This window comes from Scyliorhinus torazame, chromosome 17 (genome assembly GCF_047496885.1).
Source record: "Scyliorhinus torazame isolate Kashiwa2021f chromosome 17, sScyTor2.1, whole genome shotgun sequence".
Lineage (NCBI taxonomy): Eukaryota > Metazoa > Chordata > Chondrichthyes > Carcharhiniformes > Scyliorhinidae > Scyliorhinus > Scyliorhinus torazame.
In genome coordinates this window covers 20,751,271-20,775,657 of record NC_092723.1, presented here as the reverse complement: position 1 = coordinate 20,775,657, position 24,387 = coordinate 20,751,271, and the positions used below count along the sequence as shown (strand labels likewise).

Here is a 24,387-nt window from a genome sequence, read left to right as displayed (position 1 = left end):
CGCTGTCGAAGATACCCCATTGCAGGGAGCAAATATTACTGTGCCCAATGACATGTGTTTACACGTCAGGATTGTTCTTGTCACGGGTGAACTAAGCACTCATCCATGCCCCCACTCCACTCCCCCTCATCCTGGCTTGCTCTCGCTTGCATTGCTGCTTGTCAAACCTTTGTCTAGCACAGGGAAAATTAAAAACGTGTGCAGTGATCATATGTTGCCGATGTACTCCACCCTCCCGCATAAGTTCAATAAATGAGTTCCTGAACACCAGTGACCTCTACACCTCGCAAGTATATTTAATATAGAGTGTTTGACCTCCAGCTAGAATTTTGTCCTAGCCCTGCAATGTAATAAAAAGACCAGTACCAGTTATTGAGCCAAAGCCTCATTGTAGAGAAGAGACAACAACATATTCTGGGCCAGGAAGTCTTGAGTCGTTGATAACCGCCACCTGCACTCCGTTTACTGCTGCTTATTCTTGCGTAAGCAATTATTTATGTCTCTATTTATATTGTTACTGTCACTGCACACAATGGCTTTGTGAGTCACTGATGTTTTAAAACAAATTAAACTGCTTGACCAACTCCATGGTGTGTGTATGTGTAAGTTCAAGAACACGGAGGTAATAATCTTTACAATTTATTGAGTGATCTGTAATTATTACTGGAAAAATAATAGTTTTGAAATCCCAGGAAAGGATGGGTTTCCATCAGCCATGGCTCAGTGGGCAATACTCTCGACTTGATACAAAAGGTGTGGACCCAGGTCCCAATCCAAAGACATGAGCACAAAATTTAGGCTGACACTTAGTGCAGTAACTGAAAGAGTGCTGCACTGTCAAAACTTGAACATGCTGTCTTTCTGATGACACCTTAAACCAAGACTATGTTCTCTCAGGTGGATGTAAAAGTTCTATTTTCACTATTCCATGCAAGAATTCTATTTTCACTATTCCATTCTCCTTGTTGCCATATCCAATAATGTCCTTCAATTAACATCATATTTACGGTCGTCATCATGTTGCAGTTTTTGGTAACTTGATGTGTGCAAATTGACGACTGCCTTTCCTACATTAATAATAATAATAAACTTTTTATTGTCACAAGTAGGCTTACATTAACTGCAATGAAGTTACTGTGAAAAGCCCCTAATTGCCACATTCCGGCGCCTGTTCGGGTACACGGAGAATTCAGAATGTCCAATTTACATTACAACCACAATTACATTTCATAAGTACTTCATTGGTTGTAAATTGCTTTGGGATGCCCAGATGTAATCAAAAGGAGATATATAAATGCAAGTTATATAAATACATGATGACCTGCAAGCTGTGATCCTCACCAACGGAACCACCACAGACCCAATACGTGAACAAGCTGGGGTCAAACAGGGCTGTATCTTTGCACCAGTGCTTTTCTCTATCTTCCTCGCAGCAACACTCCACCCTGTCACCCTGAAGCTCCACGCTGGACTGGAGCTAACCTACCAGACAAGCAGGAAATTGTTCAACCTCTGAAGTCTCCAGGCCAGAACCAAGACCACGTCAACCTCTTGTCATTGAGCAGATGACACTTGTGTGTGTGTGTGTGCACATTCGGAGGCTGAGCAACAAGCCATCGTCAAAACATTCACCGAGGCATATGAGAGAATGGGCCTCAGACAACATCCGGAAAACAAAGATTCTCTACCAGCTCACTCCTGCCACACAAAACTGCTCCCAACCATTGAGATCCATGGTGAGCCCCTGGACAATGTGGATCATTTCCCATACCTCGGGAGCCCCCTCTCGGTGTGAGCAGACATTCAATGTGCCAGTGCAGTTTTCGTAAGCCTGAGGAACAGAGTATTCAAAGTCCGAGACCTCAAACCCAGCACCAAGCTCATGGTCTATAGAGCATCCGTGGTCCCCGCTTTCCTGCATGCATTGGAAACATGGCCAGTGTACAGCAGACACCTCAAATCCTTGGAGAGATATCACCAATGCTGCCTCCGCAAAATCCTGCAAATCCACTGGCAGGATTGGCATACCAACGTGAGCGTCCTCTTCCAGACCAATATCCTCAGTATCGAGACACTGGTCATGTTCGATCAGCTGCGATGGGCGGGCCACATTGCCCGCTTGCCCGACACAAAACGGCCAAAACAAGTGCTATACTCCAAGGTCTGCAATGGCAAGTGATCACTAGGAGGGCAGGGGAAATGCCACATGGACACTCTGAAAACCTCCGTGAATAAATGCAACATACCCACCGACACGTAGAACTCGCTTGTCTTAGAATGCTGGAAAAAATGCATCCGTAAAGGCGACAATCAACTCGAGCGTTGCAGGGTGGAGCACGCGAAAGCCAAGCGTTAACAGCGGAAGGAGAGCGCAGAATCCAGAGCGTCCCACCCACCCACCTCATCAGGCACCGCCTGCCAAACCTGTGGCAGAGTCTGTGGATCCAGGGTCGGACTTTTCAAGCACTGGATAACCTACCTCCCAGGAGTGGAAGCAAGTCATCCTCGAGGCTGAGGGACTGCCCAAGAGAGAGAAATACGAGTCTTTTTTTTGAGAGAATGTACATTTTTAATAATGTCCCAAAATGTTTTGCAAGATTGAAGAATGTTTTGATTGCGGTGACTGTTGGGTAGACAAAAGCAGCATCCATTCTCTGTCAGCAGTATTCCAGAAATGACAGAGTTGAATAATCCGATCTTCTGGTTTTGGATGGATTCAATGCGTCTTGCCTTCAACACCATGTTTGTGCAGAGGAAGTGGAAGAACATGTACAAAAGAGAAAAACTTTCATTTATGGAGCACCTCCATGATTTCCAAAAGTCGGTGTTTTTCAGCCAGTTAAATACTTGAAAATGTATTCACTTATATAATGCAGGCAACACGGCAGTTAATCTGCATACAGCTAGCCCACACAAGCAGCAATTTGAGAACAACCAGATAATCATTTGTTTTAGCAATATTGATTGAGGGATAACTATTGGCCAGGATCGTGAGCAATTCCCTTGCTCTTCTTAAAATAGGGCTATGGGATCTTTTACACCTGCCTGAGAAAGCAGGCAGGTTCTTGGTTTATCTTCTCATTTGAAAGACAGCACCTTTGACAGTGCAGCACTGCCATTGATAGTATTGCACTAGAGCGCTGACTTTGATTTGTTTTGCGCTCAAGTTCTGGAGTGGGACTTGAGCCAGAATCTTCGAACTCCGAAGCGTGAAGGCTAACAAGGAGACGCAGCTGACAGTCAAAATGATTGGACAGTGAATTTCATGAGGATCAACTTTTTTGACATGCTTGTTGTGATACAGTAGTGGAAGCAGATTGAGTAGTAATAACAAAAGGGAATTAATTGGATGAATACTTGAATAGGAATAACATGCAGGGCACTGGGAAAGGAGGGCTGGACAGCTTTGAGCTGTATAAAACGCTGGTTAAGCCACCGCTAGAGTACTGTGCAGTTCTGGTTGCCACGCTATGGAAGGGAGTAATTGTACTCGAGATGGTGCAGAGGAGATTCACCAAGATGTTGCCTGGGCTGGAGTGTTTTAGCTATCAAGAGAGACTGGCTAGGTTGGGGTTGTTTTCCTTGAAGCAGAGAAGGCTGAGGGGGCACCTGATTGAGGTGTACAAAATTTTGAGGGGCTTAGATAGGGTGGATAGGAAGGAACTTTTCCCCTTGGTAGAGGGGTCAATAATCAGGGGGCATAGATTTAAGGTAATGGGTAGAATATTCATAGGAGATGCGAAAAAACCTTTTCACCCAGAGGGTGGAGGAATCTGGAACTCACTGTCTGAAAGGATGGTAGAGGCAGGAACCCTCACAACATTTAATGAGCATTTGAAATGCCATAGCGTATAAAGCCATGGGCCAAGTGCTGGAAAATAGGATTAGAATAAATCGGTGCTTGATGGCCGACATGGACACAATGTGCTCAAAGGTCTCTTTCTGTGCTGTAAACTCCATGATTCTTTTTTTGCATCACACAATCCTAGTATCAGCACAATCCAATACAATAGATTGTTCATGATCAGTCAACAACTCTTTTATCGTTGTGACGTGCAACATCACAAGACAGTTATAGATTATGAAGATAATTTGGCCCATCAATTCAACTATCTAGAAAGATCCTAAAATTCATTTGGAGCATTGATTGTGTTTAATGGTCCACTGTTCTCCCATTCATTACTGCATCTGGCAATTCATTCCAAGTATTGATCCCCTCTGTGAAGAACAACTTTCCAATATTTGCCCATTCACTAGTTTAAAGTGATGCTCCCTTATGCTGCTCACAATTTAGTTTCAAACAAAATGGATTAGATGTTGATGGAGAATGTGACATTTCCTGCATCCTTCAACTTGCATGCACTTTGTGTGGTAACTTGATGGAAATCTGAATGGGGAACAGGGCATCTGGGAAGGTGGCTCCCACAGTCTCTCCTTAACTGATAAAGAAACACGAGGAATGATGGAAAAAGAGGGTGAGTCAGAGCAGCTGGATGAATGAAACCAGGTACTGGATGAGAAGTAAATAAAGGGAAATAAAGATTGGGCTAGGAGCGAGGGAAAAAATACTTTTTTTGACCAATTTAACTACTTAGGCGTATTGCGTGTGCAATGGACTTTGCGTGTGTGATTTTCTCCAATTAGGCGATCTCGTGGGCTGCACGGTGGCACAGTGGTTAGCACTACCGCCTCACGGTGCCAGCGACCCAGGTTCAATTCTGGCCTTAGGTGACTGTGTGAAATATGCATATTCTCCCATGTCTGCGTGGGTTTCCTCCGGGTGCTCCGGTTTCCCCTCACGGTCCAAAGATGTGCAGATTAGTTGGCTTGGCTCTGTTAAAAAATTGCCTCTTAGTGTCCTGATATGCCGGTTGGGTTAGATGGGGTTACGGGGATAGGGCAGCGTGTGGGTCTGGGTAGGGTGCTCTTTCAAAGGGTTGGTGCAGACTTGATGGGCCAAATGGCCTCCTGCACTGCAAGGATTCTATGGATTCAAACATAGTGTGGCAGAGGAAGTTCAGTATCTCAGGAATGTGGTGTGCCAGGCCTGGTATTTGCAGAGGGGGTAAATCTGCCAGTATTGATGCCAAGTTTCTGTATATGGGTAGAACACTGGTGCTCAGCTGAGAAGTCTCTTACGGCAACGTAACCTGACTCACACTGCTCATCTTGCCTTACACCGAGATTCTGGAGTCTGGACTTAGGAGATATGGCCCAGCAAAGTCACTGTTCCTTCAATTCTGCTGCTCCAAAGCGCAAAGCAGTATACGGGGAGAGTTTTGTCTCTTCATTGTTCCTCTGCACAGCGGTTTAATGGAGATTAGCACCCCAGAGGCAAAGTGGCTTGAGCCTGTTGAGTTCAACCGTACAAATTTGCCATTTATTTGTATGCAGTGTATTTCCTTATAAGAAATGTGCTATGCAAACTGGGCCTGGACTGCCTTTTAATAGCTTTACATACGAGTACCCATTCTTTTTGCACGAGGACACATTCCTTTCATCTCGAGTGTCAGTTGTAGCTGAGCAGTAGCATTCTCTTTGTATCAGAAGGTTGTGGCTTCAAGTCCCGCTCCAGAGGCATGCCTTCTTTTACTTGAGGCGCTAAACCAAAGTTCCTTCTGCCCTGTCTGGCAGACTGATCAGCGGCTTCTCCCATGTGGAGATCATTTATCATGTCAACCAATGGCTATCTGACCATTATCATTGCTGTTGTGGGAGCTTGCAGTGTGTGAATTGGCTGCTGGGTTTCCTACATTGCAACAGTGACTGCACTTCAAAAATACTTTGGGATGTTCCGAGGTTGTGAAAGATGCTCTTTCTGTCCTGGTGCCCAGAGGTCCTTGAAATCATGTGATGTCTGTTGGGGATTCGGCCACCCCTCATGCTAGGAGCACAGTTTGAAAGAAAATTCTGTCATGGGTTGTGGGTGTCGCTGACAATGCCGGCTTCTAATTGCCTGTCCCTACTTGCCCTTGAACAGAGGAGATCAGTTGAGTCAACCACATTGCTGGTGGGTCTGAGTCGCAGAGGAAAATCCTTGGCCTCAGGATTACTAGTTTGATAATATTACCACTATGCTGCCCTAACCTTGAGACTTCTTTATTTTGCATCTGTTCTGTTTCTGGTGACTTACCAGCATGTTAATTCTGTTGTTCCTTGCTAACTGTTATAACCTGCCTGCTTACCATTGGCTGGGGACTAATGACAATCCCACAATCCTGTGGGAGTATGAGCTTCCCCAATGAGGGGGGCGGAGAAATCATTAGCAGACTCCCTGTATAAATAAAGCTGGCCAGTTTGGAACTAGCAGGAAGGAGTAAGCAGCAAGCGAGGTTGCTGCTGTTGTGTATATATATGTTATTGTAAATAAATGTTATTTCTTTGTATCCTTGAAACTCGTGCTGGATTCTTCGTGGCCCTCACAAAACTGGCGACGAGGGTTCAAATGAATAGCTGTCTACACTGCTGAAGCCACCTCCCTGGATTTTTGTTGGACACAGGTTGGAAGTTGTTTTCTATTACACCATGCCTCTGTACGGACGTTTGGATATTTTTGATGCTGCGCTGGAACCAGTACGCACAACAGATGTGTTACTATTTCCGGGCAAACAATATCACCGAAAACGAGCGCCAGGTGGTCATATTGCTTACCGCCTGCGGCCCGCATATGTTTGGGGTGATTAGGAGCCTTACGTACCCAGCTGCGCCGGACACCAAAACGTTTGATGAACTTGTAAATTTAGTGGGGCAGCATTTTAACCCAACCCCGTCCACAATAGTCCAACGTTACCGGTTTAATACCGCTGAGAGGACCCCAGGAGAATCCCTTGCCGACTTTCTTTCCAGGCTACACAGGATTGCGGAGTATTGTGACTATGGTGAGACCTTGTCAGAAATGTTACTCGACCGTTTGGTTTGCGGTATTAACAATGCGGCCACCCGGAGAAAGTTGTTAGCTCAGCCAACATTGACTTTTCAACAGGCCATTCAAATAGTATTGTCCCGAGAGAGCGCAGAACGAGGAGTGCAGGAGATACAGGGAATGGAAGTGCATGCCTTGGGGCGCAACCCCTTCCGTCCGAAAACGTCCCCCTGCACTCCTGCAGTACCTTGGGCAAGACGACGTCTGGATCGACGCCAGTGGCCGTCGGACATTCCTCCCCGAAGGGAGCCTTCTCCAGAACCAATGGATGAGGAGCCATGTCCGTGTCAGACTTGTAGGCGCCGACCCCGTCGCGGACGCCGGTCCTGGGGGCGCCAGAGGCGCCTTCGTTCTGACCGAAACTGGGACCAGCCCAGGGGTCGTACCTTCCATGCGGATGAACCTGCGGCGACTACTCCTGAGGACGTGGAGACGGAGGACGACTGCCTGCAGCTGCATTGTGTGGCAACTCCCCGTGTGGCCCCCATTAAGGTGACAGTATGGGTCAATGGTCACCCGCTTGAGATGGAGTTGGACACTGGCGCAGCGGTCTCCGTGATCGGCCAGAGGACATTCGACCGCATCTAGCAGGGTATACAGACCCTTACATTAACCGACACACAGGCCAGGTTGGCCAGCAACACGGGGGAACCATTGGACATTGCAGGAACTACGATGACCCCTGTTGTTGATGGATTTATCGTGGTGCGTGGCCATGGGCCCAGCCTGTTGGATCGGGACTGGTTGCGCCATTTGCGGTTGCAATGGCAGCACATCCTCCAAACAGTTTCTGGAGGGTTGACTGAGGTGCTAGGACGATACCCAGATATATTCCAGCCCGGTTTGGGGAAAATAAAAGGGTCCGCAGCCTGTATCCAAGTCGAACCAGGAGCAACGCCGCGCTATTTCCGGGCACGCCCGGTGCCTTATGCCTTGCTCGAGAAGGTAGAAGGGGAGCTCACTTGTTTGGAAACTTTGGGTATTATCAGGCCCGTCCGTTTCGCTGACTGGGCAGCACCAATTGTACCTGTAATGAAGCCAGATGCCACAGTTTGCTTGTGCGGCGACTATAAATTTACAGTGAATACGGCTTCCCCACTCGACCGATATCCAATGCCTCGCATAGAGGATCTCTACGCAAAGCTTGCAGGTAGACTCTCGTTCACAAAATTAGATATGAGTCACGCCTACCTACAGTTGGAGCTGGACCCTGCCTCCCGACCATATGTAACGATTAATACACACTGGGGCCTGTATGAATATACACGTTTGCCCTTTGGAGTATCCTCTGCCTGCGCTATTTTTCAACGCGTTATGGAGGGCATTTTGAGAGGTTTACCGCATGTCGCTGTCTACTTAGACTTTTTGATCACAGGGACGTCGGAGCAGGAACATTTGGAAAATCTGGAGGCTGTCCTTGGACGCTTTTCAGAGGCTGGAGTCCGTCTACGTCGCACAAAGTGCGTCTTTCAGGCGAAGGAAGTAGTCTACCTGGGTTATCGGGTGGACCGCGAAGGTTTGCACCCCGTCGCAGAGAAGGTGCGCGCGATTCAACAGGCCCCCGCCCCGACTGACACTTCGCATCTTCGTTCTTTTCTCGGCCTCATAAACTATTACGGGACGTTCCTCCCCAATCTGGCAACTACGCTGGCCCCGTTGCATCTTCTGCGAAAGAAAAATCACACCTGGGTTTGGGGTCAGCCGCAAGAAACCGTTTTCCGGCGGGTAAAACAACAATTGTCGTCGTCTGGGTTACTAACCCACTATGATCCTGGAAAGCCTTTGCTCGTCACATGTGATGCATCCCCGTATGGTATTGAGGCCGTCCTGTCCCACAAGATGGAGAACGGGGCCGAGCAGCCGATAGCTTTCGCCTCCCGCACATTGACTGCAACGGAAAAAAAGTACGCGCAGATCGAGAAGGATGGCCTGGCAGTGGTTTTTGCGGTGAAACGTTTCCACCAGTACGTGTATGGCCGCCACTTCACTATTGTGACTGATCATAAGACTCTGCTGGGACTTTTCAGAGAGGATAAGCCAATACCGTCCATTGCTTCCGCACGGATCCAGCGCTGGGCTTTGTTGCTCGCTTGATACGAGTATTCTCTGGAGCACAAACCAGGAACGCAGATAGCGAATGCTGACGCACTGAGCCGATTGCCTTTATCTACCGGCCCCATGTCGACCCCCATGACCGGTGAGGTGGTTGCAACCCTAAATTTTATGAACACCTTGCCTGTCACGGCATCACAGATCCGTGAGTGGACCCAGACGGAGCCAGTCCTGTCAAAGATTCGACACATAGTCCTGTATGGTGGGCAGCATAGACAGCTCCCAGGCGAGTTGCGGGCATTTTCCTCCAAGCTGTCTGAATTCAGCGTGGAAGCCGACATCCTCTTGTGGGGGACGCGTGTGATTGTCCCGGAAAAAGGACAGGAGCTGATACTAAGAGACTTGCACAATGGGCATCCAGGTGTGCCAAAAATGAAAATGTTGGCCCGGAGTTATGTTTGGTGGCCAGGCCTCGACGCCGACATTGAGAAGGTGGCCCAAAACTGCTCCATTTGTCAGGAGCATCAGAAGCTTCCGCCGGCCGCGCCCCTACATCACTGGGAATGGCCAGGGCGGTCTTGGGCGCACTTGCATGCGGATTTCGCCGCCCCTTTTCAAGGATCCATGTTCCTTTTATTAATCGTCTAAATAACTAGTCTAAATGGCTAGAGGTGCATAAGATGCTAGGCACAACATCCTGCGCAACAATTGAGAAGATGCGTTTGTCTTTTAGTACACATGGCCTCCCCGAGGTGCTGGTCACGGATAACGGCACTCCATTCACCAGTTTGCGAGGTTCATGAAGATGAACGGCATACGCCATATCCACACTGCTCCTTACCACCCGGCTTCAAATGAGTTGTCGGAGCACGCAGTGCAGACATTCAAACGAGGCCCAAAGAAGCAGTCTTCCGGGTCAATGGACACGAGACTGGCTCGCTTTTTGTTTTCGTTTAGGACCACCCCCCCATGCGGTGACTGGGGTAGCTCCCGCAGAACTCCTAATGGGCCGGAGACTTCGCACCCGCCTTAGTATGGTTTTCCCGGACATTGGAGCAAAAGTACGCCGTACACAAGAACGGCACGGACAGGGTTTTTCTCGACATCGGCCGATTTGGCAGTTTGCGCCCGGTGACCCAGTGTTCGTTCGCAATTTTGCTGGTGGTGCCCAGTGGGTCCCTGGCATAATCTTTCGCCAAACTGGCCCTATACCTTACCGGGTGCAAGCCCAGGATCGTCTCCAGCGCAAACATGTAGACCACGTTTGGTCCAGAAGACTATCCCTTCCAAAGATTCCCCACCCCCGAGCTCATTTCTACAGCTGCAGAGACCAGAGACAATGGAAAGTAGTCCTCACCATCTTCCTCTGGTGCCTCACTCAAACCCTGCGCAGGTCGTTACAGAACCGCGCGGAGATAAGAGACGCCGAGATGACCGAGACAGCAGACTCTGACTTCGAGATGGAGACACAGGACGCATCAGAGGGGGAATCCTCTGGCCCACGGGCCGTGGATGTACAACCGTTAAGCCGTTCATCACGGAAGCGCCGGTCTCCGTCTCGTTACACGCCGCCCGATCCAGCGCCTCGTGCAAATGGTGTCCCGCCTGAGGCAAAACGAGTCTGATGCCCTCCTTCGCCAGGGTCTTCGGTGGATTCCTTGGACTTTGGGGGGGGAGGGATGTTATAACCTGCCTGCTTACCATTGGCTGGGGACTAATGACAATCCCACAATCCTGTGAGAGTATGAGCTTCCCCAATGAGGGGGGGCGGAGAAATTATTAGCAGACTCCCTGTATAAATAAAGCTGGCCAGTTTGGGACCAGCAGGAAGGAGTAAGCAGCAGGCGAGGTTACTGCTGTTGTGTGTGTGTATATATGTTATTGTAAATAAATGTTATTTCTTTGTATCCTTGAAACTCGTGCTGGATTCTTCGTGGCCCTCACAAAACTAACGAAATGTAATGTAAACAATGCAACATAAATGCTCAGGTTTTCTTTAACACTTGTGTTCTGCAGACTAAGGCAGAGGATCCCTGAGAATGTATCAGTATTTGTCGGGAATTCCCCAAAGGAAGGAATGTTAAAGCCACTGCACCTACAAAAATCAGGGTGATTTCCCGAATGAACAAACCGTTCCTTTTCTGTTAGAGCAGGTTTGTGCAGTAAGTGTGTTTGTGTAGATAGCAGCAGAGATTGGTCACTTTTATAGATAGAATTGGTTAGCTGGGTGGAACTTGTATGGATCACAAACACCTGTTGAATTGTATGGCCTGTGTCTGTGCTGTAAACTTCTAATTAATTCTGTGGAAGATTTTGCAACGACTTGGGCGGCACAGTGGTTAGCACTGCTGCCTCACAGCACCAGGAAATCGGGTTAGATTCCAACCTTGGCTCACTATCTGTGTCAAGTTTTCATATTCTCTCAGTGTCTGCGTGGGTTTCCTCCGGGTACTCTTGGCTTCCTCCCAGTCCAAAGATGTGCAGGTTAGGTGGATTGCCACTCCGGAGTCCAAACATTAGGCGGGGTTGCGAGGATGGGCCGTGGGCCTAGGTCGGGTGTTCTTTCAGAGGGTTAGTGCAGACTCAACGGGCTGAAAGGTCTCTTTCTGCATTGTAGGGATTCTAGCTTCCAGTATTAGTCTGGGATGTATAATCGTCCCTTGCAGTGTTAAACGTGACTACAATTGAAAGGTCCCCGTGGCTATGTGGTACTTTGGGACTTCCCAAGATTAAGATTGGTGCTAAATTCTTTTCTTTCTGTCCTGCTGTAGTATTTAATAATACCACACGTATTGTACATACCGTCAGCAGTACCTTGCAATAATGAATTCTATTGTAGCAGTACCACACAGAATTATACTACAGCAATAGTGGACACTCTTATGGTAATTCAGCAGGCCAGTAGTATGTATACAGATATCATGGGCGTGATTCAGCAGCCTTGATGCGCCTGACGTCGTGTCAGGACGATGCCGTTGAATCTCGCGAGAGGCCTTCATCGAGAATCGCGGCGTTCGAATCACCTTATGAGGTAGGGTGGGGGGGGGGGGGGAGAGAGGAGGAGGAGGAGAGAGAAGGAGGGTTTCACGGGGGAGTTGAGGTGCCACGGAGGTCGGGGCACTATCAGGATTCCAGGCTGGCACTGCCATCATGCCAGGTTGCACATGCCAGGGGTCGGACCCGGGGGTGTTTTTGGGGGGGGGGGGGGCTTGTCCATAAGAGGTGGGGTGAGGAGGGTGGCTCGAGGATCCTGGAAGGGGTAAGTTAGGTGAAGTGGGGGGGGGGTGGCATTCTGAGGTCGCAGAGGGTAGTCAATAGATCCGGCCTGCCTTTAGAACTGGGACCCCAACCCGCGAGTAGCCATCCTGCGCTGGCAAGCTCGCCTGTGCCATTAACCGAACTTTATCTTGTGTCTGCTAAATCAAGCCCCATAATTAACTTAAGTCATTCAGAATCTCCATTGGAAATTGCATCAGCACTGTGCTTCAGGGAAGATAAGTTAAAATGAAGCAGTACGCAAAGGCATATCACAAGACCTGGAGTGTGTGGGTGACAGCATAAATTGAATCCAGTTCTGACTGGGTTAGGATGACATATGAACTTGTCGGTAGGTGCATGCCAAAAGTGGACTGAACTAAAAGATAAATTTAAAACAGAATGCAAAGCACTCCACTATACTCATTTAAAAACATATTTTTACATCAATCTTTAGAACTGGGTGTCACGTTGATTAAGCTTACGGGATCTTAAGTTTACTAAGAAGGGTCACAGGGGACAAAAGCAAATCGGTAATAAACTGGTATAGATCAATGTTTAGCCATGGAGAGTTATAGAGTCATACGGCACAGTAAAGAACCCTCAGCCCATCGTGTCTGCGCCGGTTTAGGCCACAATTAGAATATTCTGTCCCAATTTGATTGTCTTACTTTAGCAAGGATTTTAAGATCCTACGAAGGACGTGTGTAGGGGAGGTTTACTGAGACCTCCAGGACTTCTCAAAGCACTTTAGTATATTTTTGAAGCGTATTCATTGTTGTAATATAGGAAACCTGATAGATTTTTTTGTGCATGACAAGGTCCCACAACAGCAATATGATAATAACCAGATTATCTGTTTGGTAGTGATAGTTGAGGGGCCCCCTCGGAATGAGGGATGCTGGTACCAGTCATCTTCCAAACTACTGACAACAGACTTGAGATTATTTAAAATAAAGTGAATGAAGCCCAGAGCTGCCTTGGTTGGTATGGCAAGTTCTGCAGTGGATGAACCATTGGAAGAGCAATCTTTGCCAAGAGACTTGCATGACATCATACAGCTGCTAAATTAAGACTGATCAGCTAACAGGTTAAACATAAAGATTTATAGCACGATAGATAATATAATAGCACAAGTAGCGATAAATTGATTCGATATTTTAACCATTATTGAGCTGCAGTTACCAAGGTTGGGAAATAACAATTCCAGGGTAGTTTTTTTAAAGTAAATTTAGAGTACCCAATTATTTTTTTCCAATTAGGGGGCAATTTACTTTGGCCAATCCACCTACTCTGCACATCTTTGGGTTGTGGGGGTGAAACCCACGCAAACACGGGGAGAATGTGCAAACTCCACACGGACAGTGACCCAGAGCCGGGATCGAACCTGGGACCTCGGCGCTGTGAGGCTGCAGGGCTAACCCACTGAGCCACCGTGCTGTCCCAATTCCAGGGTAGTTGACTTTTCAAAAAGATAGGCAAAATGGGAAGGAGGCTAATAATAAATGAGATAAAGGCAACAGTGAGAATGGAAATTAATTCAGATGTAGAATCAGAATAGGTGGAGCTACGAAATAATAAAGCACTGAGAACACTATGGGAGTAGTTTATAGACTAACATTAATCATAGTTTTGATAGCATTTGATATTCATTATTCTTAGATGACCCAAAGAATGTTTGGAGATGTATTTGTGGAATGCAGTCAAGACCGTTTTCTAGAACTATATGTCAGGAGCCATCTAGGGAACAGGCTATTTTAGATCTAATAGTGTGTAAGGAGAGCTGGTTAATTAGTAGTCTTCACAATTGAAGATCCTTTAAGGAAGAGTGATTGTAATATAGAATTTCATGATCAGCTTGTGAGTGATGCGGTTAAATCCAAAACTAGGGTGTTAAATTTAACAAACCCAATCATGGAAGTATGAGGATCAATTTTCCTAAGGGCGATTAGGTAGAACTATTGAACAATAAATTAAATGATGGGTGGGAGTGTCCGAGCTCCCCAGCATCATATGGGTGGGGGTTTTCCCCAAAGATGTGCTGGGGGAAATTCCGTCAGAAGTTCCCAGGTAAGGTTGCACAGCAATAGGGCAGCACGGTAGCATTGTGGATAGCACAATTGCTTCACAGCTCCAGGGTCCCAGGTTCGATTCCGGCTTGGGTCACTGTCTGTGCGGAGTTTGCACATTCTTCCCGTGTGTGCGTGGGTTTCCTCCGGGTGCTCCGGTTTCCTCCCACAGTCCAAAGATGTGCAGGTTAGGTGGATTGGCCATGCTAAATTGCCCTTAGTGTCCAGAATTGCCCTTAGTGTTGGGTGGGGTTGCTGGGTTATGGGGATATGGTGGAGGTGTTGACCTTGGGTAGGGTGCTCTTTCCAAGAGCCGGTGCAGACTCGATGGGCTGAATAGCCTCCTTCTGCACTGTAAATTCTATGAAATTGCAAACTTCCTGAAGTGCAAAATTCCCCGAGGCAATTGCCCAGTACTGGGAACTGCCTGAGAAATGTGAATACAATAACAAACTTCCGATCGATCTGACTGTGTTACACCAATAGTTACCCAGAAAACATTATAAAAATTAAAATCTCCTCTAAGTTCTGAGTAACAATTGCACAGGCCCTAGACGTTGCTACACAAGATTAGAGCTCATGGATTGGGTGTTGGATATCGGTCAGAAAGCAGAATGGGCATAAATTCGTAATTTGTGGGTTGGCAGAGTGTAACTAGTGGAATGCTGCAAACACCAGTGTTTGAGCCTCCGCTATTTAGAATCTGTATCAGTGACCTGGATGAGGGGGATGATATGTCCAAATTTGTCGATGATCAAAGGTGGATGGGAAAGTACGTTGTGAGGGCAAGGAGTTCGCAAAATGGCTGCAAAGCAACATAGACCGGATAAGCGGGAGAAAAACCTGGGGAAGCATGGAACTGTCCACTAGGGTGGCAAGCACAGAAAGACAGAATTTTTTTTCAAATAAGTGAGAGACTGGTTGGGGTTGGGATTCAAAGGGATTTGGGTATCCTTGTACAAAAATTTCAAAGTTCACATGGAGAATACAACAAGTAAGTAGGAAGGCAAATGGTATAATCTTATTGTAAGGAGTTTGAGTACAAAAGTAATGGGGTGGGATTCTCCGTTTGCTGATGGCAATTTTGTAATCTGCGATCGGGCGGAGAACCCCTTTTTACGACCGAATCAGGAGTGGTGTCTGCTTTCGGATGCTCCGCCCCCTCAAATGGCGTCATCGAGGAGCACGCCACAGGCCATGGGACTGCCTCAGGACGTTACCAGAAGGCCCCCCCCCCCCGATTCTGTGCTCCCAATGGGCCACGTACCCGACCATGCGGGAATCCACGTGGCGGCCGCGGACTATGTCCAGCGCTGCCACAGTCGGGCGGGAGCCATGCTGCTGGCCAGGGGGGCTTCAGCGAGGGCTGGGGGGGGACTGATGGGGTGTGACCCAGGGGTGGTGAGGGCGTGTCCAAGGGGGCACTATCTGGCAGGTCGGGTCCACGCCCGGCTGGCGCCATGTTGTATGGCGCGGCCGCTGCAGGTCGTCACATTGCGCATGCGTGGCCACAGACCCGGCAGTTCTGGGCCGTGCGTTTTATGTGGCACGGCTGCTAACCCCTCGCCTGTCAGAGGACTGTGCTGGGGCCTTGCCGATTTTCCCCACGTAAAACGGCATGGACCTCCGGGCAAATCGAAGAATCCAGCCCGTGATGTCTTGCTGTAATTATGTACGGCTTTGGTGAGGTCACACCTCGTACTGTGTTCATTTATGGTTTCCTGCACTGAGGAAGGATGCACATTCCTTGGAGAGGATGCAACAAGGTTAACTCAATTGCTGTCTGGAGTGAGAGGATTGTCCTGCAACAAAAGATTGATTCTGTCTTCTCTGGCGTTGAGAAGAATGAGAGGTAGTCATTTTGAAATGTATGAAACACTTACAGGGCTTAACATGGTAGATAGATAGAGGGAGGATGTTTCTCATGGCTGGGCTGTCCAAAACTAATGCAACATCTCTGGATCAGAGTCAGCTGTTGAGGACTGAGATGAAGAGAAATTTCTTTTTAAATCATTTCATAGGATGTGGGCTTCACTGGCTATGCCAGCATTTATTGCCCATCCCTAATTGCCCTTGAGAAGGTGGTGGTGAGTTACCATCTTGAACCAATGCAGTCCATGTGGTGTAGGTACACTCAGTGCCGTTTGGTAAGGAGTTCCAGGATTTTGACCCAGAGTCAGTGAAAGAATAACCATTATACTTCCAAGTCAGGGTGGTGAGTGGCTTGGAGGGTAGCCTGCAGATTACAGTTTTCCAGGGCGCAGTGGTTAGCAGTGCTGTCTCATGGTGCCGAGGGTGGAGTTTGCACGTTCTCCCCGTGTCTGCGTGGGTCTCACCCCCATAAACCAAAGATGTGCTGGGTAGGTGGATTAGCTACGCTAAATTGCCCCTTAATTGGAAAAAAAATGAATTGGGTATTTTGAAGTTTATTTAAAAAAGGATTATAGTGTTCCCATGTCCTTATCCTTCTGTGTTGGAGGATGTGGGTTTGGAGGGGGCTGAGAGTTTCTGCAGTCTATTTGTAGATGGTACACATTGCTGTCACTGTACATCAGTGGTGGAATGAGCGAATATTGAAGGTGGTAGATGGGGTGCCGTCAAGTGAGTTGCTTTGCCCTGGATGGTGTCTAGCTTCTTGTGTGATGGAGCTGCATTCATCCAGGCAAGTGGAGAGTATTCCATCATATTACTGACTTTTGCCATGTTGGTGGTGGACAGGCTTTGGGGAGTCGGGAGATGTGTTACATTTCACAGAATTCCCAGCCTCTGACCTGCCCACGTCGCCACAGTGTGTATGTATATATATATATATATATATATATATGGCTAGTCTAGTTCAGTTTCATGTCAGTGGTAACCCCCAGGCTGTTGATAGTGGGGGATTCAACAATGGTATTGTAACATTGTATGTTTTCAAGAAGCTGTTTGATGTAGCACTTGGGGCAGAGGGGATCAAAGGATGTGGAGGGGGGGGGGGAGGCATGATCAGGCCAATAGTTGGAAGATCATAATGAATGGCAGAATGGTTTCGAAGGGCTGAAAGGCCTCGCTTTAACCCTATTTTCCATGTTTTTAATGCCATTGAATGTCAGGGAGAAGGTTAGATTCTCTTGTTGGTGATGGTCATTGCCTGGCGCTTGTGTGACACAAATGTTACTTGAGTCTGAGATCGATATGTTTTTGGGCACTAGGGGAATTAAGTGATCTTGGAATAGAGTGGGAAAGTGAAGTTGATCTCGATGTACATCTATGATCCTGTTGATTGACAGAGCTGGTTGAAGGGTTGCTTGGCCTTCTCCTCCTAATTCTTATGTTCTTTGTGTTGTCGATTGCCATTACTCCATTCCTAAACTGCAACCATTTCACACCCATTTTTAAAAATAAATACATTTCACCAAGTATTATTGGGCTGTTTAATCAGAATATTTATATGGTGAGCATGGCCATTGGGCTGTGGTCTGACAGAAAAAGGAACCCGCCCAGGTTGTTGACATTGGGCAACCTGTTCACGTTTTCATTTCCTCATTCCTTAATGGGAAGTCATTTGTGCCTTATACCCGGTGGTCAAAACATTTCAATTGGAGTTCCTCACCTCAAGAGTGTTACAGATGCATAATCATTGGGTATATTAATGGCCAAGATTGCAACATTTTTGGATCCTAAGAGAATCAAGGGGATTGGCTTTCAAAGTGGAATTGATGGGGAGGATCAGCCATCCTTGCTGCATGGTTGTGTAGGCTCCAGGGGCCATGTGGCCCACTCCTGCTCCTATTTCTAATGTCCTCTCAACTTGAGGGTGCAAAAGGTTTTTTGAGGTGTGATTCGGTCATTCCTGAGATGGGGATTGAAGAGTGATCGTCCAGCTGGTGTAAAGCCTGTTCAAGACTATAAAACGGTCGGTTGTCCAGTGTGCCCACCGCCGATAGTTGAGGCAAAATAATGGCTGCCTTCTTGCACTTTTCTCCACCTATTCCACTCCACCAGTTTCTGCTTGGACATAAAATAAAACTTTAGGATGAGCACACAAATAAGCGGCCTGTTTGCAAAGCTGTTTGCTGCCCTAGATTTCATCAACATTTCCACAATATATAATCTGAAGGGAATAGACTCACTTGTATTAAGGGAGTGTTGACATTCTTAAAACACTGCAGACTATTTGACGATCAGCCAACATCCCAAAGGGAGTGATTTGCACATCGATAGGGGAATGTTCAGAGAAAACGCGACACTGCGAGATCCGGTTATTTGCAGTTCCTGATCGGCATTTCTTGTTTACAGTTCCACTCTGAATTCAGTATTTTAACCTCTCCTCCCATGCTTCAAGTACTGGTGGGGACAGGTCTGTCACTATCTCTGGGATACAGTACGGGTGGGTACAGGTCTGCCACTAACTCTGGGATATAGTACTGGTGGGGACAGGTCTGTCACTGTATAACACTGGGCTACAGTACTGGTGGGGACAGGTCTGTCACTATAACTCTGGGATACAGTACTGGTGGGGACAGGTCTGTCACTAACTCTGGGATATAGTACTGGTGGGGACAGGTCTGTCACTGTATAACACTGGGCTACAGTACTGGTGGGGACAGGTCTGTCACTATAACTCTGGGATACAGTACTGGTGGGGACAGGTCTGTCACTATCTCTGGGATACAGTATGGGTGGGTACAGGTCTGCCACTAACTCTGGGATATAGTACTGGTGGGGACAGGTCTGTCACTGTATAACACTGGGCTACAGTACTGGTGGGGACAGGTCTGTCACTATAACTCTGGGATACAGTACTGGTGGGGACAGGTCTGTCACTAACTCTGGGATATAGTACTGGTGGGGACAGGTCTGTCACTAACTCTGGGTTACAGTACTGGTGGGGACAGGTCTGTCACTATAACTCTGGGATACAGTACTGGTGGGGACAGGTCTGTCACTGTATAACACTGGGGTACAGTACTGATGGGGACAGGTCTGTCACTGTGTGACTCTGGGTTACAGTACTGGTGGGAAAAGGTCTGTCACTAATTCTGGGTTACAGTACTGGTGGGAAAAGGTCTGTCACTCTATCTGGGTTACAGTACTGGTATATAATGGTCTGCCACTGTAATTCTAAGATACCATAGTGGTGAGCACAGGTACCCAGTGACAATTACAGAGTTTAGAACAGTTGGGTGGCGCTGGTAGTGGCATGAGCAAATTTATATTGCCACGCAACATTAAACGGATGGTAATTTAAATGTGACTCTTGATATGCACTGTACACGTATCTATGATGATAGGTGTAAACAGCAGAGTTTTGAGTGAAGGCTTCAGCATTTTGGTGATTTAAGATTGCACCCTTTCAAATGTACTTTCAAATTTGTAAAATAATTCAAACTAATATCTCACTACTCTCATTGCAGCAAGACACAGACATTATCTGGTCTCACTAGGCAGAGGTTAAGTAAAGCTATTTCTTTCTGGCTCGGGCCGCCTCCTCCACAGGACATTCCATTTCTGGCAGTGACACAGTCAGGGTCATCAGGATTATTGCAACCATCAGCGGACTGTGCGTTAAAATTTATAAAACAGAAATCGCTGAGCTAACGTACAGCTGTGGTTCAGTCGCTAGCTCTGAGCTCGTGGAGTCAGATTGTAGCTTCAAGTCCTACTTCAGAGACTTGGACCACAAAATCTAGGCCGACGCTCCCAGAGCAGTATTAAAAGCAAAATACTGCGGTTGCTGGAAATCTGAAATAAAAACACAAAACGCTGGAAATACCTAGCAGGTCTGGCAGCATCAGTGGAGAGAGAAACAAAGTTAATGTTTCGAGTATCTATGACTCTGAAGGAGAGTCATACTGACTCGAGACATTAACTCTGTTTCTCTTTCCACTAATGCTGCGAGTCCTGCTGAGTATTTCCAGAGTTTTATGTTTTTAGCCCCAGTGAAGCACTGAGAGAGTGCTACGCTGTTCGAAGCGCGTTTGGATCACGGCTCATCTGACTCACCCAAGTGGATGTAAAAGATCCCGCGGCACTACTTTGAAAAAGAGCAGAGGTGTGTTCTCCCTGCTTTCCTGCCCATTATTCATCGCTCAACCAACATCAGTAAAAACAGGTTATCTGGCCACTTGTTTTGTGGGAGCTTGCTGTGCACAAATTGGCTGCTGTGTTTTCCTATATTGCAACAGTGGCTACATTTCAAAAGTACTCCATTGGCTGTGAAGCAGTTGGGAAGTCCTGAGGTTGTGGAAGACGCTGTAGCAAAACAAATCTTTATTTTCTTTCTCTCAAAGAGCAAATAGATCCAGAGCCTGCTTGGGGTGAGATAAGAGTTGAATATCCTATTTGAGGTGTTTACCAAATCTAAATTATTCATATGTACACTGAATCTAGATTTCAAACATTGACATTCTTCAGTGGATCATAGATGTTTTCAAAGAATCGCAGATTACTGGAATAATTGAGCAGAGTCTTAACAGTGGAAGCTTGTCGAAGGCCCTCTGCTTCCACCTCCTGGTGCTCACTATTATTGAGCCTTTCCGAGGATCAGTTACATTTTTTTGTATCTGTATGATCATTCTGAAACAACTTGTGCCTTTAACATCCTCTGGACATCCGAAAGTGCTTCACAGCCAATGTATTATGTCTGGAGTGTGGTTGTTGTTGCAGTGTTGTAAAATGTAGTAGCCAATTTGCAAGGTTCCGTGAGGAGTAAATGATAAACCATCAGTTGATCTGTTTGTGCAATGCTCGAAGGAAAGATGTTCGCCAGAGTATAGAGATAGCACCTCCTGATTTGTGAATAGTGCTGTGGAACCTTACAGCATCAACCTGAACAGGTGCATTAGTATTTCACCTGAGATGCAACAGTCCCTTACAGCAACGCTCAGGGTCAGCCTACATCATGTGCTCAAATCTCTGGAGTGGGTCTGTGAACACACAACCTTCTGACTCCGAGGCGAGAATGCTACCCCCTGGGCTGTGGCTGATACTGATGACCGCCCACCGACCACTAAAGAAAAATGTAATAACTGGCAGGTAGAATGAATGAGAAAGTGATTTCATCTCATCTACTTTGACTGGATTTTGACCTCATCCAGTTGTTTGAGACAGCAGTGATTAAAAATACTTCCAAGTCTGTTTCCTTTGATTTTCTCTTGTGCTTGTGTTGCTGTCCAGCCTATTTTCCTTGTTTACCTGTGAATAATTTCTCTTCCTTTTAGTAACTGCATTTCTGAACACATTGACTCCGAAGTTCTATGTGGCATTAACAGGGACGTCCTCTCTCATATCAGGACTCATATTAGTAAGTATTATATCTGTTATTTAAAGAAAAATTCTCCCATTGATCAGAAACTCTGCACCTGCTCACTCTCCACTGTCCACAATTGGATGTGGTCTCCAGTGAGGAAACCTTCCTCCAGCAGTTTCTTTGAGAAATCTTGTTCTTTTAAAACATATTTGCCATTTTATTACAAATGACAAGCAGAAGAAATTATCTTGTTTTGTTTCCGATGCTGCTAACTCATTGGCTTGTATCCGCTAGAACTTAGAAGATTGTTTGATGACTGGATAGAGGTGCATAGAATCTTAGGATTGGATAGGGTTGATGGGGAGAAAATGTTTCATTTTCATAAAGCCTGTTGAATCCTGGAACACCCTCCACCAATAGGAAAGGTAAAGTTGCCATAGTCCCAGATGACAGTAGGCTGCTTTCTCCCTAGAGGGGGAGAGCTGACCGGTGGTGATTTAACCTTGGGCGAGGGGAGAGGTTGAGGGCAGCACGGTAGCATAGTGAATAGCACAATTGCTTCACAGCTCCAGGGTCCCAGGTTCGATTCCTGGCTTGGGTCACTGTCTGTGCGGAGTCTGCACGTTCTCCCCGTGTGTGCGTGGGTTTCCTCCCACAGTCCAAAGATGTGCAGGTTAGGTGGATTGGCCATGCTAAATTGCCCTTAGTGTCCAAAATTGCCCTTAGTGTTGGGTGGGTTTACTGGGTTATGGGGATAGGGTGGAGGTGTGTGGATGGGTAGGGTGCTCTTTCCAAGAGCCGGTGCAGACTCGATGGGCCGAATGGCCTCCTTCTGCACTGTAAATTCTATGAAAGGCGGGGCCTTCATGAATAACCTCAGCCGGTACAGGAATTGAACCCGTGCTGCTGGCTTCACTTTGCCTCAGCTTTAGATTTATTGTCACGTGTACTCAGCTACATTGAAAAGTATTGTGCTGCATTCATTCCAGGCAGATTGCTCCATACATAAAAACATAGAACGTACAATAAATACATGAGATACAAAATGAAAATACATAAACATAGATAGCAGGTGAAGTATACAGTATTTGGTGCTACAACTGTAGAGAAGATGCGTAGAAAGATCAGTTCAGTCCATAAGAGTTCTAATAGGTTCATTCAGGAGTCCAGTAACAGTGGGGAAGAAGCTGTTTTTGAATCTGTTGGTGCCTGTTTTCAAACTTTTGTATCTTCTGCCCAATGGAAGAGGTTGGAAAAGAGAGTAGCCCGGGTGGGAGGGGTCTTTGATTATGCTGCCCGCTTTCACAAGGCAGTGGGAGGTGTAGATAGAGTCAATGGGTGGGAGGTGGGCTCACGTGATGGACAGGGCTGTGTTCACGGCTCTCTGTAGTTTCTTACGGTCTTGGGCCACGTAGTTGTCATATCAAGCTGTGAAGCAGCCAGGTAAGATGCTTTCTATGGTATAGAAATTGATAAGAGTTGTTGGGACTGCTGAATTTCCTGAGGAAGTAGAGACAAACCAGCTGTCTAGCCAACTGAGCTAAATCGGCCCAATAGATATTGGGTGTCAGTTGGAGTTTTCAAGACTGAGTCTGTACGTTTCTGTTGGGTATATGGGACCAAGTTGGGTAAATGGAGGTGAGTTGCAGATCAGCCATGGTATAGTTGAATGGCAGAGTAGGATTGGGTGGTTGAATGGCATTCTGTCCCTGAGGAAAAGTTTTCATCCTCTCCCTCTCCTTCCCCCACTTCCCCCCAACCCCATAAGGACTAGATAAGGCAGCCCTGTGATGGGCACCTTGTGTGAAGACCTGAACACTAAGGAAAGTTGATTGGGTCAGACCATGGAGCACTGCAACCACATGTATGGACATTGTTGAAGTAGAGCGCGTAAATCATTTAAGAGCAAATGGGATTGTTTGTTTGAAAAAGATTGTAAAAGCAGAGAGTAGGGATAGTGTACGGTTGCTCCTGCCTTGCCCTTGTGGGGTAGCTTGGGGAACCTTTAGCTGGACCACTAACCTTAGAAAAAGGACATAAGAAATAGGAGCTTTAGTAGACCATTTGACTCTTCAAGCCTGCTCCACCATTCAGTCATGCCTTATTGCTGATCTGATTATGACCGTAACTCCAATTTTCTGCCTGCCCCCATAACCCTTGCCTCCCTTGTCAAGTAAAAATCTGTCTAACTCAGCCATGAATATAGTCAATGAACCAGCCTGCACTGCCTGCTGGGCTGGAGAAATCCAAAGGCAAATGACCTTCTGAGAGAAGAAATTCCTCATCTTTGCCGTAAATGGGAGACCCCCTTATTTCTAGATTTCGTCAAGAGGGCTAATCGTCCTCTCAGCAGCTACCCGATCAACCCACCCCCTCACCCTCTCATATTTCAATAAAAGAAAATCCTCATTCTTATAAACACGCAGGGATTAGAGGCCCAACCTGCTCAAACTTTCCTTCATCCAAGGAATCAACCTTGTGAACCTTCTCTGAACTGCCTCCAGTGCAAGTATATCCCTTTTTAAATAAGGAGACATGAACTGTACACCACACTCTGGGTCAGATCCCACCAGATTACAGAGCAAGGTGGTCATGCTCGCTCTCTTGTTGGAGATCATTGATGCCTGGCATCTGAAGGGCACAAATGTTACTTGCCAAGTATTAGCCCAATAAATGTTGCCCAGGCCATGCTGCATGTGGGAAGGAACTGCAAATGGAACTGAACACTGCAAACATGAAAATATTATCAACAATTCAGCATTTTCTGGAGAAAAACTGGGGGAAAGAAATTAACAATGAGGCCTTAACTGATTTATTGAAGTTTTGACTGAGTTGCCACACTTGTGTAGAAAGTGTAT

General features: G+C 46.8%; 1 protein-coding gene across 6 annotated transcripts in view; it reads left to right on the top strand.

Moving 5' to 3' along the window:
• LOC140393765 (suppressor of tumorigenicity 7 protein homolog) overlaps positions 1–24,387 on the top strand; it is a 221,064-nt gene that overhangs the window by 56,769 nt on the left and 139,908 nt on the right. For 3 of the 6 annotated variants that reach the window (XM_072480157.1, XM_072480155.1, XM_072480159.1), the window contains exon 2: positions 21,501–21,583. The exons of the other annotated variants lie outside the window; for them this stretch is intronic. In XM_072480157.1, the coding sequence (XP_072336258.1) occupies positions 21,501–21,583 (83 nt within the window). The remainder of the gene's footprint in view (positions 1–21,500; positions 21,584–24,387) is intronic. 6 annotated transcript variants of the gene reach the window in all.